This window comes from Mobula birostris, chromosome 2, assembly GCF_030028105.1.
Source record: "Mobula birostris isolate sMobBir1 chromosome 2, sMobBir1.hap1, whole genome shotgun sequence".
Classification (NCBI taxonomy): domain Eukaryota; kingdom Metazoa; phylum Chordata; class Chondrichthyes; order Myliobatiformes; family Myliobatidae; genus Mobula; species Mobula birostris.
This window is the reverse complement of record NC_092371.1, coordinates 11,217,593-11,232,080: the sequence shown is the minus strand read 5'-3', so window position 1 is coordinate 11,232,080 and position 14,488 is coordinate 11,217,593. Positions and strand designations below refer to the sequence as shown.

Below are 14,488 nucleotides of genomic sequence, written 5' to 3'. Positions count from 1 at the left end.
TCCTGCCAAACAGCCACTACCTTATCCATGCTAGTATTTTTTTTCTGTAATACTGGGGGCTCTTATTTTGTTAAGTAGCTTCATGTGTGGCATCTTGTCAAAGGCCTTCTGAAAATTCAAGTACACTTTGTCTATTCTGCCTGTTATTTCCTCAAATATTTCCAACAGATTTGTCAGGCAAGATTTTCCCTTAAGGTAACCACGCTGACTTTAGCCTATTTTATCATGTGCCTCCTTGGTACCTTGAGACCTCAACCTTAATAATCGGACTCCAGCATCTTCCCAAGCACTATCAGGCTAACTGGACTATAATTTCCTTCCTTCTGCCTCCCTCCCTTCTTGAAGACTGGCAGAGCGACAATTGGAATTTTCCAGTCCCCCCCCGGAACCATGTTAGAATGTAGTGATTCTTGAAAGATCACTACCAATGACTCTGCGGTCTCCCCGGCCACCTTTTCCCAGAACCCCGGGGTGTGATCCACCTGGGCCAGGTAACTTATCCACCTTCAGACCCTTCATCTTCCCAAGCACCTTCTCCCTACTGTTGGCAATTGCACTCACCTCTGCTCCCTGACACCCTCGAACTTCCGGTACACGGTGTCTCTAGTGGTATAGCAACTGACCCATCCTCATCTCTATCATCCTGGTGGTTTATCCCCAGTAAAGTAGATCACCAGATACAACCCTGAGATTCATTTTCTTGAGGGCATGCATACTCAAAGAATCCAAAAACCACAATAGAATCACACCCAACAACCAGTGTGCAAAAGACAGCAAACTGAAAATACAACAATAAAAAAGTGATAATACTAAATAAATAAGCGATAAATATTGGGAACATGAGATGAAGAGCCCTTGAAAGTGAGTCCATAGGTTGTGGGAACAGTTCAGTGATGGGGTGAGTGCAGGTATCCCCGCTGGTGCAAGAGCCTGATGGTTGGGGGTTATACCCTGGTGCTGTGGGTCCTGAGGCTCCTGTACCTCCTCCCGACAGCATCCGGATTAACCGCACGAGTGCGCGTACTGGTTCTGTCCCCGCATCGGTCCCGGACACTCCTCCGGGGAGGCGGCCTCTGCTCCGGACACCGCCCCGGGGTCTGATTGACAGGGCCCCGCGCCGAGGGCGGAATCTACGAAAAAAGCGAGAGAGCGGCGGGCGGAGGGGCCAGAGTCGGGGAGTGAAGCCGCCGACTGCCGCTCTCTCGCTTTTGCTCCGCGACCGCCTGCCCCATGGCTCCCGCTCCCCCCTTATTGCCCGCGTGTCTCCTGGTTCTCCTCGGGGTGGTGGCCGGCCGGCCATGGCAGGGTGAGTGAAGTTGGGGTCTGTGGAGAGGGTGGGAAAGTTTCCTTGAACTTTGGGAAAAGTTTCTACTCGAAGACGAGGGGAGTAATCCCCCGCCTTGGGGATCCCTGCCCCGCGGATCTGCGATCCGCTCAGTCCCGAGAAAAGGTGGGGGACTCCTTGGTGACTTCCGAACCAAGAGCGGGCATCACAGGCTATGCCTGTGGAGGGGACAGAGCTGGGTCAACGGGGCAAGGCTGGGAGGGCACGGGAAGTGGCGAGGGTCGAGGGGCAGTGCGGGTTGGTAAAGGGTGCAGTGAGAGGTCAGTCAGTTGCGGGGGCTAAGGGGCCTGACAGGAGAGAAAGTGATGTTGTTGCCGGGGTCAAGAGGTGACGAGGGGCATGGAGGAGGTGATAAGGTCAAGGGGCACAGGAGCTGCGGTAAGAGGGTGTGGGGGGTCGTGGGGTGTTACAAGAGGGCAAGGGAGCAGGTGAGAGGTCAAGGACACAAGTAATGGCAATGGCACAGCGTTAGGTCGGGGAAGTGACAAAGATCAAGGGGCACAGCATGATGGTAGAGGTCACAGTAAGAGCACAAGGGGCTGAGAGGGCACAGGTAAAGGTCAGGGTCAAGGGTTACGGAAGGTGGGGGGGTTGGTTTTGTGGGCACTGCCAGGGAAGCAGAGGATGAATAGTGAGGGCAGCTGGGGTCAGGGGTCAGGATAAAATTCAGGTTCATGACCCCTGCTGGACTTGTCCATTCAACCACTGCTGTCAAAGACATATACCTTTTAAATGTTGCTTTCCACCTCCCACGCCCGCGAGTTTCCATTTGAGATCACCACCCGTCTGTCTCTGACTGTTATCTCCGTCCCCCACCCCCCGGCAGTGATCGATTTCATGTCCATGCGCAGCGAGATGGAGGAGGCCGCGATGGTGGAGAAGCTGGCTGCAGAGATCCTGACGGTGGACGAGGTCTCGCTGGTGTCCACGTTTAACCTGCCGCCTGCACATAAAGTAAGTCTGCTGGGTTTCCACGCCAAGGACGATGACTCCCAGTACCTGGAGGTGACGGTGATGGAAAAGACGGATAGAGGTAGGCACAGATGTACAGGAGGGTTTCCAGAGTGTTGCGAAATGGTTAAAAAGGTGTAAGAAAGACAGGCTACTGTTTAATTGAGTAACAAATGATGTATTTAACTGAAATACAGAACAAATTAGAACTACCAATACTACCACAGCATTATAAAGCTGGGTATTAGTACTGCTTGCTGGGAAATAAAATCAAGAAACCAACTAAATACTTCATAAATTACCCTTTTCCTACTAAACGGTAGACTGTAACTGCAAACAGTAGACTGTAACTTCCCTGTACGACCTGACGTTTTTGCGGTGGGAATTGAAGTTTCGAAGGTGCAGGGCGGCTGTGGCGTGGTGTGTGTACGGAGCGGTGGGGTCTGGGCTGGAGAGCGGGCAATGAGCCAATGTTTGGCCATTCTTGGAGTGAACTTGGAGGCAATTCGATTCTGCAGAACCAAAGCGGCAGGGCCTGGATCCGGGCCTGAGAGCGAGGAAAAGACCCGAGGTTTGATTGAAGACTGAGCCAAATTGGAAAAGTTGGGTACAGGCTGAATTGAGATGACGGGGCACCGGCCTGAGAGCGTATCGAAGCGGCAGAGTCCTGGTCTGAGAGCAAGGTCTGGTCGATTTTAAGTGCTGGGTTGGGTTGAAAAGGACAGGGTGCCAGGGCCAGAGGCCAGGCACGGACCAGTTCCAATCGCTGCTCTGCGAGGTTTGTTCGTCTCTGCACCGAGCTGTAGCTGTGGCCTGTAACCATCCCACTGTGAGCTCACTGCGTGAGTTTTCCCTTTCTCTTTCTCTGCACGTTGAGTGCTTGATGGTCTTCTTTTGTGTTAATGGGTTCTATTGGGTTTCTTTGCTTTGTGGCTGCCTGTAAGGAGACGAATTTCATGGTTGTATGAAGTGTACGAACTTTGATAATAAATGTACTTTGACTTGACTTGTTTAGTTCCTAATAGTTATCGACGGTGGAATTCATCCAGTGTACATTGTCGTGTTCTTTTGATTGATTGTAAACGAACAAAATCAGCGCAGAAACTGAAAGCAGATAGTGGACTGCCTTCAAACAGTGCTTTCAACTACTGTACCCTCCAAATCTTCATTTTCATTGTAACATTCAAGATGATTGCTGATACCTTCAAATTCTTCGTAGCTTCTAACTTGTTAAAGTAGTGGAATTGTTTCATTTTTACTTCCAGCCGTTTCTGGCCTGTCCAAGCCTAAATGCTTGAAATCACAGTGAGCAAAACGGTTCTGAATTGTCTTACTGCTTATTTCTTGCCAACTATCAGTGACAAAGATCACTGTTTGCTCTCGGCTGGAATGTCTGAACAGCCACACAAGTTCACGTGACTGACACTAGTTAGAAACTGTTTGGCAACAATCTTCTGTCCCAATTAAGTGGCATAGTGTCCCAATTAACCAGAATCCACTGTACTGCCTTAGTGTCTACGGTTAATTGGGCAATCTTTAAAGAACAAAACTAATTGAGAAACTAGCTGGGATACCCTTTGTTTATTTGGGACACCATGCCGCTTAATTGGGACAGGAGACTGTTGCCAAACAGTTCTAACTAGTGCCAGTCACGTTTTTCTGTGTGTCTATTAAGACATTACACTGCTGAGAGCATCCGTTAGTCTTGCAAGACCATGGATCTGCGCCTGGAAAGTCTTCACTCTCCAGGGTGCAGGCCTGGGCAAGGTTGTATGGAAGACCAGCAGTTGCCCATGCTGCAAGTCTCCCCTCTCCACGACACCGATGTTGTCCAAGGGAAGGGCATTAGGACCCACACAGCTTGGCACCAGTGTCGTCGCAGAGCAATGTGTGATTAAGTGCCTTGCTCAAGGACACAACACACTGCTTAGAGCAAACGGTTTTTAAATAGCGTCATTTACGATGTATTCAAAAAGCAGTGATTTTTGTCACTGATAGTTGGCAAGAGATAAGTAGCAAGGCGATTCAGAACAGTTTTGCTCACTGTGGCTTGGAGATGCCAGAAACAGCAGAGAGTGAAAATGAAACAATTCCACTACTTTGACAAGTTAGAAGCTACGAAGAATTTGAAGGTATCGACAATCATCTTGAACGTTACAATGAAAATGAAGATTCATGTTCCTTCAAGCATTTACAGGGAAGCAAAGAAATGTAATAGAATTTACAGAAAACCTCTGCAAAAACAAAGATGGAAAAGTAACCAATGTGCAAAAGAAGACAAATGTAAAAAATACTGAGAGCATGAGTTGTAAAGAATCTTTGAAAGCGAGTCTGTAGGTTTTCACATCAGTTCAGAGTTGTGGCGAGCGTGGTTTTAACATTGGTTCAGGAGTCTGAATGGAAACAAAGAATGAAGTGTTAAGGCTGATATACTTGTGCGTCAAATGTATGCCGTAGGTACGGTGTAGCCGCATACCCTATGCTGTACTCTACGCCGTAGCCTAACGCGCACCTCTCCCAAAATGTAACTACGCATCGCGGCGACGCAGACCGCAACAACTGTGATTGGTCCACTTGGTAGCATCGCATTTCCTCCTACGCTGCAATAGCTTGCCATTGGGTGACTGAAGGGCAGGGAAGGAACTCTGGCTGCAATGCTTTCCATAAAGCTTTACAGACCCCGGAAATTATGGAGGACCCTGTGCTTGACGCCAGTTTGTAGCTAGCTGCTACAGCCTGTTGACTTCCACCTGAAGCTAAAACTCGAATGGTGGTTGCCAGTCTCTGAGTATACTGTGCGTACACAGATGCAAAATAAATGGTTGGAGACGGTGAACCAAATTCTCAAATCTATCTGCCAACATCCGAAAATATTTGAAATGCATTTCTTCGTCCATGTCTCTCAGTGACCGGACAAGCACAGAAAATTCACCCTCCTTCAGTTTCAGTCGCCATTGTTTGAAGTTCGAGTTTCTTCGTGTTGAGTTTCAACACAAAGAAACTCAACACAGTGGCATAGAAACCCCACCACCAACTAGCGTTTTGGCGGTGAATTGCAGAGCGACGCAGACACATCAATGCACAAGTGTAAGTGCTCACAACGGCGTAGGCTGTGGCATAAGCTAGTATGCACAAGTAAAAATCAGCCTCTACACAATGAGAGTGCAGTGCAGGTGGACATTAAGGTGCGAGGATCACGATGAGTTAGAAAGCAGTCGACATAATTGAGGAACTATACCCAGCCAGACATCCTTTCTTCTCTCTTCTCCTATCGACAGAAGATGTACAAGTCTGAAAACATGTTCTGCCAGGCTTAAGGTCATCTTGCATCCCTCTGTTATCAGACTCTTGAACGAACCTCTCATACGCCAGAAGGTGAACTCCAGGTTCTGACCCTTGCTCTTTGTCTACCTGCACCACACTTTCTCTGTAGTGTGATTGTAACACCACACACAGTAGCCCGTAACAGTGAATAAGTGTTCATAGCCTTCTACTACTGTAGCCCAAACACTTTGAGGCTTGATATGTTCTGTGTTCAGGGATGCTCTTCCACACGCCACTGTTCTAACGTGTGGCTGTTTGAGTTACTTTCGCCTTCCTGTCAGCTTGAACTAGCCTGGCCATTCTCCTCTGACGTCTCTCATTAGCAATGCACTTTCGCCCACAGGACTGTCGCTCACTGGATGTTTTTTGTTTTTTCGCACCATTCTCTGTAAACTCTGTAAACGCATGAAAATCCCAGGAGATCAGCAGTTTCTGAGATACTCAAACCGCTCCATCTGGCACCAGCAATCATTCCACAGTCAAAGTCACTTAGATCACAGTTGTTCCCCATCCTGATGTTTGGTCTGAACAACAACTGAACCTCTTGACCATGTCTGCATGCTTTTATGCACTGAGTTGCTGCTATATAATTGGCTGATTAGATATTTGTATTATTGATCTGGTGTACTACTGCACCTGATAAAGTGTTGATTCTGCGTTTTCTTTTTCTACTACCTCGATGTACTTGTGTACAGAAAGCGCAGTATGGATGGCATACAGACAAAGGTTTTTACTTTATTGTGGTACACATAACAAAAATAAACAAATTTCCTAGTTCAGAGCCCAATCACAGGCAGATAGTAACTTATTAATCGAGCACTTTTCTACAGGCAATATTGTTCAAATTCCTTTACAGTGGGGCAAAGTGCAAACAGGAAAATAACAAAAAAAGTGAAAATAAAAGGCAAAAAGATGTTTGTTAAAAGCAAGGTTAAATATGTTTTGAGCTGGTGTTTAAAAGTGTCAACTGAGTTGAGGCCCTTATAATTTTAGGTATTGAATTCCACAATTTAGAAGTGCAGTTCAAAAAAGCTGACCTGCCAATTATCTTTTGAGAGAGTTTGTTTAAATCTGAGAGACCAACAGGAGAAGACCTGAGTGCTGGTGCAGGATTGGCATGGACTAGATGGGCCAAAGGGCCTGTTTCTGTGCGCTGTATTTTTCTATGACTCTATTATAAAACAAAAGCAATTCTGTGATGTACTCCAGTCCCAGACCAGTGAGAGCTTTAAAGACAAGTAAGAGAACTTTACTTTTTTTTTTTGGCGTGTGCCTGCGTGCACGAGAGTCTGTGCGTCTGCGTGTTCGTGTGTGCGTCCGTGATGGTGTCTTTTTCATGGCTTTTTTTACAAGGTGCGGAACGAGAGAGAGAGAGAGAGAGAGAGAGAGACTGTGTGGTGCGCCACTCCTCTCACAGACATTTTCGCAGTATTTTCCCTTTATTTTGCAAGGTCGAGTTGTGATCTCGACACTCAACCCGGCACAGATGGAAAGCGTACTCGGGAGTGGACCTGACTGGTTTCGAACCCAGGAACCTCCACTCCCGGGTCCGGCACCGATGTCATTGTGCCACCAGCCAGCCCAAGATAAATGACGCCAATGTAGATGGGAGCGGTAAACTCCTGCATCCTGGTTCACTCTAGCTGCTTTGGATACCCTGACCAGGGTCAGCCTCGTGCACGGGTTACAATATCCCGTTGCTATTCCAGACCTCATGCTGGGAATTCCTGGTGGGATGGGGTGGGGGGGAGAGGTTATGAAAGTTGTGGGGCGGAGTTGGAAATCGGTGTGGTGGGCGAGGAGGTGGGAGGGAGCGGAGGCTCCTCGGGAAGATTGGATAAGGTGGGAAGTTTGGTGGGTGTGTTGGGAGCAGGAGTGAGAGGGATAGGAAGGGGCGGGATGGTAGTTGGTTTAATATTGTCACATGTACTGAGGGGCAGAGAAAAGTTCTGTTTGCACGGCACTCAGAACGATCGTATAATTACATTGAGGTCGTACGGGAGTGCCTGGGTGCTACTGTAGTGTAGCAGTTAGAGCGATCCTATTACAGCTTGGGGTGGGGCACTCTGGAGTTCAGAGCTCAAATCCAATCGGCATCCATACGTTCTGCCCGTGACCGCCTGTGTTTTCTCTGGAAGCCCTGGTTTCCTTCCCCCGGTACCAGTTAGCGGGTTAATTGGTCACTAAATTGTCCCATGATTAGGCTAGGGTGAAGTGTACGGGTTGCTGGGTGGTGAGGCTCGTTGCTGCAGAAGGGCCTATCCCACGCTGTATCGCTAAATCAATGAATGAATAAAGTGCGAAGGAAAAACGACAACAGAACGCAGGATAAAACGTTACCGTCACAGTGCGGGTGGACAGTTAGATGTGGTAGATTGGGAGAGCAAGGGTTCATCTCATTGCACAAGAGGTCTGATAACAGCAGGAGAGAAACCGTCCTTCAACCTGGTGGTACGCACTCCCAGATTCGTATCTTCTGTGGGAGGGGAGCAGAGGAAAAGTCCAGGGTGGCAGGGGTCTTTGATTATGCTGGCTACAGACCAGGCAGCTCAGGGACTTTTGTGACTGAATGTTCTATGTGCTGTGTGCTTTTGGCACTGCGTTTTGCACCGTGGCCTCAGAGGAACGCAATCTCCTTTGGCCGTGTTCGTGTGTGTGTGGTTGAATGACAAGTAGACTTGGACTTTCTCAATGGAGCGGGAAGTGTGGACAGAGTCAATAAGGGATGCCTGATTTGCGTGCTGGACTGGGCTGTGTTTTCATCTCTCTTCTGTTCCTTCCAGCTGTGTGCCTGCCGGGCTGTGAATACTCCCAGTTAGGATGCTTTCTACGGTGCTTCCGTTGGTGAGGGCCAATGGGAACGTGCCGAATTTCCTGAGCCTTCTGAGGAAGTTGGAAGTGGTGTGGGAAGGGCAAAGCTGGTTAGGAGGACACTTGGTAAAGAGGAGCGGGAAGCACTAATTGTCACGTTCTCCCAGTGCTCGTCCAGTACCTGAGGGAAGACGGGAAGACCCAGTCCGTAAGCCTACAGAACGCGGCGCTGGCCGACGGGAAGACCCACTCCATCATTCTGAGGTTCACGGGGCTGCAGAGTGGCCGGATCTCTGTGGAGCTGCACGTTGACTGCCGACAAGTGGACTCCAGCTCGGACCTGCCGGCCATGGACACCATCCCCCCTGAGACGGCCGACATGGTCGAGGTGCGAGTGGACGAGAGATTCGGACAGCTCCAGGTGAGGTTGGGGCTTGGTTGGTTTCTGTCTCCAGGGAGGGAGGTAGATATTACCCCGCTGCTCTAAGCAGAGATGTATACACTTGTATCATGACCTTCCGTCTCTCGTGTTGGCACCCTGACTGATGAAGGTAAGTGTGCCAGACACCACCTTACCCCCACCCCCCCCCCATCAACCTGAAGGTTTGCAACACTCAAACTTCAAAGTAAACTTATTACCAAAGTACGCACTGTCACCATTCCAGCCCAACGAGCCGCAGTGTCCAGCAACCCACCGATTTAACCCTCGTCTAATCACAGGACAATTTGCAATGCCCTATTAACCTACTAACCAATAAGCCTTTGGTCTGCGGGGGGGGGGGGGGGGAACCGGAGCACCCGGAGGAAACCCACGCGGTTCGCGGGGGAGAATGTACAAGCACCTTAAAGGCGGCGCCAGAATTGAACCCCAAGTTCTGGAACACCCAGAGCTGTAATAACGTCACACCAGCCGCTGGGCTCCCGTTGTAGGGGCCTTGAAAGTGCGTGGAATCAGTTCAGGCTGGAGATGAGCGCGGTTACCCACGCCGGTCCAGGAGAATGACAGTTGAAGGGTGATAGCTGTTGTGAGACACAAGCAGGTTTAATCTGCCTGCATTATTAATGCATGTAGGTTTCCAAAGCTTCTCTGTCCTCCATCGGGCTGAATGCCTGCCATCGGCACTGGGAATAAATTGGATATTACACCTTTGCAGCCAGATCGAGAGCCTGGAGCTCCTCCTTCCCCACAAGGGCTGCAGCCGCCCAGGAACGTGGCTCATGTCTACCAGCTGCTGAAGAAGGCCAGGACACTCCAACCTTGCCAGCAGCAGTGACACCCCATAGAGTTTAAAATAAAAGGCCTGTTACTTCTCACGGTGTTGGAGTCTTGACATGCGAGGGATGAGACAGGAGTCGAATTCTTCCCCTTGGACCTTCCCCGATTGGACTTGGGGACTCGGGCTGCCCGGAGGACCACTCTCCCCCTTTTCCACCCGACCTCCCTGCTTAGAAACCACGAACTGCAGGTGCTGGAAATCCAGAGCAGCAGGCAAAAATCATCTGTATACTTTCCGAAGACTCCAAATCCTTCCTGGGATGGGGTTGACTAGAATTGCACACAGTACTCCAAGTGTACCCTAACCGAAGTGTTACGTGTTCTGCAACATGACCTACTCTTACATACAGTACCACGACTGAGGAAGGCAAGTATGCCATACATGCCAAGAAGCCGACAGTTTTCCATGTTGTGGGAATCCAGGCATGCAAAGAATGTGCAGGAGCACAGCTCGCTATCCTGCCAAGCGGCCTGTCCCCTGGCTGACTCACACCGAGTAGTCGGGCTGTCAGAACATGGGAACCAGGATTCCCTGGGAGTCTGCAAGCCGTGCCCCTGGATCAAAGTTCAAAGTAAACTTGGGCACCGCGGTTCGCGCGATGCTCTTACAGCTGGGGGTGTTCCGGAGTTCAGAGTTCGATCCCGGCGCCATCTGCGAGGAGCCTGCGTACGTCCTCCCCGTGGAAGGTGTGCGGTTTCCCCGGGCGCTCCAGTACTCCCCCCACCCCACAGTCCAAAGGCGTCCCGAGTAGGTTAACCGGTCATTGTAGATTATCCGATATAGGTTAGGGTTAATCGGGGTCGTGAGGTTGTTGGGGGAGCACAGCTGGAAGGACTGACTCTGAGCTACATCCTTAGATAAATACGTGTATTATTGAAGTATGTGTACGTCACAGTGTGCCACCCAGAGGTTCATTTTCTTGCAGGCATTCATGGTAGATGCAAAAACAGAATAAATGAAAATCTACACACAAAGATAGACCGACAACCAATGTGCAAAAGAAGACAAAATGTGCAAATACCAAAAAAAAATAATAACAAAGTCATATGTGTTGTAGCTTGCAGGCGTTAGCCCGCACAGTGTGTCCGAAGGGGTTGTGGCTGTTCCTTTGACTGAGCGGGGTCTTGCCTCTCTTCAGGGCTCACTGGAGGAGTTGAAGCTGGTCCTTGGAGGGACGCTGAACCAGGTCAGAGCCCTGCAGGGTTGCCCGTTTCGGGGTGAAGTCATGCCGAAGAGTAAGGGTATGGATTTTAAGAAGCAGCAAGTGGTCATCTAGTCTCTCGGTTCGCGACCTACTGACCCATCACCCCGTGTATGTCAAATCCATGAGCACCGTTTCTTCCCCGAACCCCCCCCCCCCCCATTCCCAAGAGTCAGTCAAAAACCGATATTGCCGCCCGGATTAAAGAGCATGTCTGGTGAGGATAGTTGAGAGATCGAGAGCTTTTCTCTTTGGAGCAGAGGAGGATGAGAGGCGACCTGATAGAGGTGTACAAGATAAGAGGGATAGGCTGAGTGGACAGCCAGAGACTTTTGCCCAATACAAGGGGGCATAACTTTAAGGTGATTGGAGGACAATATCAGGAGGTTATTTTTACAGAGAGAGAGGTGGGTGTGTGGAACACACTTTTGGGATGATAGTAGAGGCAGATACGTTAGGGACATTTAAAAGACTTAGACACGTGGATGAAAGGAAGGCGGAGGGTTATGCGAGAGGGGAGAGTTAGGTTGATTTTAGAGTAGGGTCAAAGGTCAGCACAGCATTGCGGGCTTGCAGGTGCTGTACTGTTCCCTGTCGTAAGAACTGTTACTGAGTGAGCTTCTTTAAGCTGGCCGGTTGTGTATTGGTGTCAGCACTGGACTTTGAGGTGAATGGGTGCTGGCTTTCTTTCATCCCTACGTTTCGTAAACATCCCTAACATATCTGCCGCTACCACCACCCCCGACCCCTGGCAGCCGGAGCTGAGCTACGCTTGATCCACCAACCCTGTTTGGGCAGTCTCTGCTTTTGATGGGCTGAATGGCCTAATTCTGCTCCTCTGTCTTGTGGTCTTGTACACTGTTTGAACGCTACACCCTTCCACGCTTAATCATAGAGCATGACAGCTCAGAAACAGGCCCTTTGGCCCCTTGTATGTTTCACCTTTCACCCTTAACCTATGACATCTAGTTCCAGTCTCGCCCAACCCCGGTGGAAAAGCATGCTTGCATTTGCCCTATGGAAACCCCTCACAGTTTTCTATACATAACCCTGTCTGTTACTTACTTAAGCCCATCACCCCTGCGGGGGCACAGACCGCCGTCAGAGCTCGCAAGAGTCCTCCGTCCTGGGCTGCCGGAAGGTTGATTGGCCCTGCGGCTTCCACATCCACCATACAACCTCATACCTCTTCCAGGCGAAGATCCTTTCTCGCCCAGAGTTTCTGTAGCTCTGAGGCTTTACGGAATGTGGTCATTAGCCCCATGTCCAACCCTCCTCCTTTCTCAGCCGGCTCGGGACTGTCCCTGGTGGGGCTACCATTTCACCATGACCATGTCCAATCCTTCCCCTTTTTCAGCCAGGCTTGGGGCTCCCCATGGCGGAGTTAACCCTATCTTTACCCCTCATCATTTTGTATTCTTAACTGTATCATTGCCCCTCATGATCTTGCACACAGAATAGTTGTAGTAGATCGCTTGTTAAGATCTTGTTTCCGATTCCCAGCTTCTGACCCTTACCTCCGTCTCTCTCTCTCCCGGCAGTGATCGATTTCATAGCCGCACGTCGGCTGGCGCAAGAGGCGCCGGCGCTGGAGAAGCTGGCCGCAGCGGTCTCGTCGGTGAGCGAGCTCTCGCTGCTGTCAGTGTTCAGTCTCCCGCCCGGTCAGAGTGGCGTCCTGCTGGGCATCTACGACAAGAGCAACAGCTCACGGTACCTGGAGGTGTCCGTGAAGGGAAAGGTCAACAGAGGTAGGGGTCAGGTACCCGTTCCGTCAAGAGGGGGGACGGGGGAGGTTGTCGGCCCGATTGGTAGTGGGTGACGTGCTGCGGTCCTTTGTTGCCCAGACTGTTGCTCTCTCAGATCTCGTCAGCACATATACTCAGGGTGCAAGGCCCTTTGTTGGTCAGATACGGCGTCCGAACTGTCTATGTGATACGCAAGCCAGGGCAGTAGGATATGGAGAGAAAGCTGATGTCCATATGTAGCAGGCTTCCCCTCTCCATGCAGCTGATGAACCCAAAGGAATGGCAGAGACTGATACAGTTTGGCACCAGCGGCTTTGCAGGAGCTGCCAGTCAGTGTTAAAGTCCACATAGGACTGTCTCAGGGACTCCAGCTCCGGATTTCCCCTCGGGGTTTACTCCCAGACCCTTCCCCTTGGGTGGGTATAGCACAAGGCAGCGGAGGTTTGAGATCAGAGTTTGCCTTCTCCTACATGAGCTGCCAACCATGGCTGACGAGCCCCGTGTACACAGGCGTATGAATGGCATGAAAGCTAGCTCTTTGCAGCAACATGGAACATTACGAAGATAAATTAATGTAAATTTAAATGAACGTAAATTACACGTAATTTAAATGTGCACAACATAGAAAACAAACATAGCATTCCTGCAACGAACTAATCGGAACCTTTTTGTCTTTGGAATGAGGGGGGAAGCGGGAGCAGCCGGGGAAAATCCACACGGTCACGGGGGGAATGTACAGACCCCTTACAGACCCCTTGCAGATCACTGGTGCTGTAATACTGTTACACTGACCACCGTGCTCCCCTGGAGAGAGGGAGGGAGGGAGAGAAAGGGAGGGAGCGGGGGAGACGAAGTGGGGGAGAGAGACACAGACACACACACTCTCTCTCACTCTCTCTCACACTCTCGCACACTCTCACACACACAGTCTCACACTCTCGTGCACTCTCACACTTACACACTTTCTCACACTCTCTCACACACTCTCTCTCTCTCTCTCTCTCTCTCTCTCAGAGACACACACACACACACACACACACACTTACTCACTCACTCACGCATGCTTAGGATTTCTCAAGCTGGTTCAAGGACCTGATGGCAGGTTTCTTGGATGTCCTACCTGAGGGCCTCATCGAGATGAGGACAGAGCCCAGACGCTGGGGGTCCTTGATGATCGATGTGGCCCTCCCGGGGACCTTGGGTCATGTAAGTGCCCCTTGATCGCGGGGAGCACCGTACCTGGGATGGAACTGGCGGAGTCCCACCCCTCTCCGTCGCCTCTTGTGTTCCTGTATATTGGAGATTGCATACGAGAGCGTGACCGGGGGTATAACGGGGGCATGTTACCTAGTATGATCGACCTGACCGGGGGTATTTCGGGTGGAGGATGAACGGCTCGTGATTAACTGGCATATCAAAGGTTACGGGGAAAAGGGAGGAGAGTAGGGTAATCAAGTGGTGGAGCAGACTTGCTGGGCCGATTGGTTTGATTCTGCTCCTGTGTCTCATGGTCTCGTGGTGGTGCAGCAGTCAGAATGCTTTCCACCGTACACCGGCAGAAGTTTGTCAAAGGCTTTGATGGCATGCCGAATCTCGTCAGACTAGTGAGAAAGTGGTGAGGCTGGCATGCCTTCTCCATCTCTGTGCCAGGCCCAGGATCGATCCCCCGAGGTGCTGAGGCAGAAGAAGATGTCCACCCGTCTATCGCAGAACCTTAGTGAGGACCAGTGTGTGTTCGCCTGGGATTCCTGTGGTCCAGGTGGTCAGGTGGGGCACAGGGTGATGAGATGGACGGAGAGGACGATGGTGCAGTGGGCACAGGGTGAGTTAGATG

At 50.4% G+C, this 14,488-nt stretch overlaps 1 protein-coding gene across 1 annotated transcript in view; it reads left to right on the top strand.

Annotated features, from left to right (window-relative positions):
- Positions 1-1,092: 1,092 nt before the first annotated feature.
- LOC140207349 (thrombospondin-3-like) overlaps positions 1,093-14,488 on the top strand; it is a 96,593-nt gene continuing 83,197 nt past the window's right edge. Inside the window, exons 1-5 of the mRNA XM_072275902.1 lie at positions 1,093-1,306; positions 2,172-2,378; positions 8,599-8,852; positions 10,847-10,943; positions 12,451-12,657. Of these exons, the coding sequence (XP_072132003.1) occupies positions 1,231-1,306; positions 2,172-2,378; positions 8,599-8,852; positions 10,847-10,943; positions 12,451-12,657 (841 nt within the window). The 5' untranslated portion in view covers positions 1,093-1,230. The remainder of the gene's footprint in view (positions 1,307-2,171; positions 2,379-8,598; positions 8,853-10,846; positions 10,944-12,450; positions 12,658-14,488) is intronic.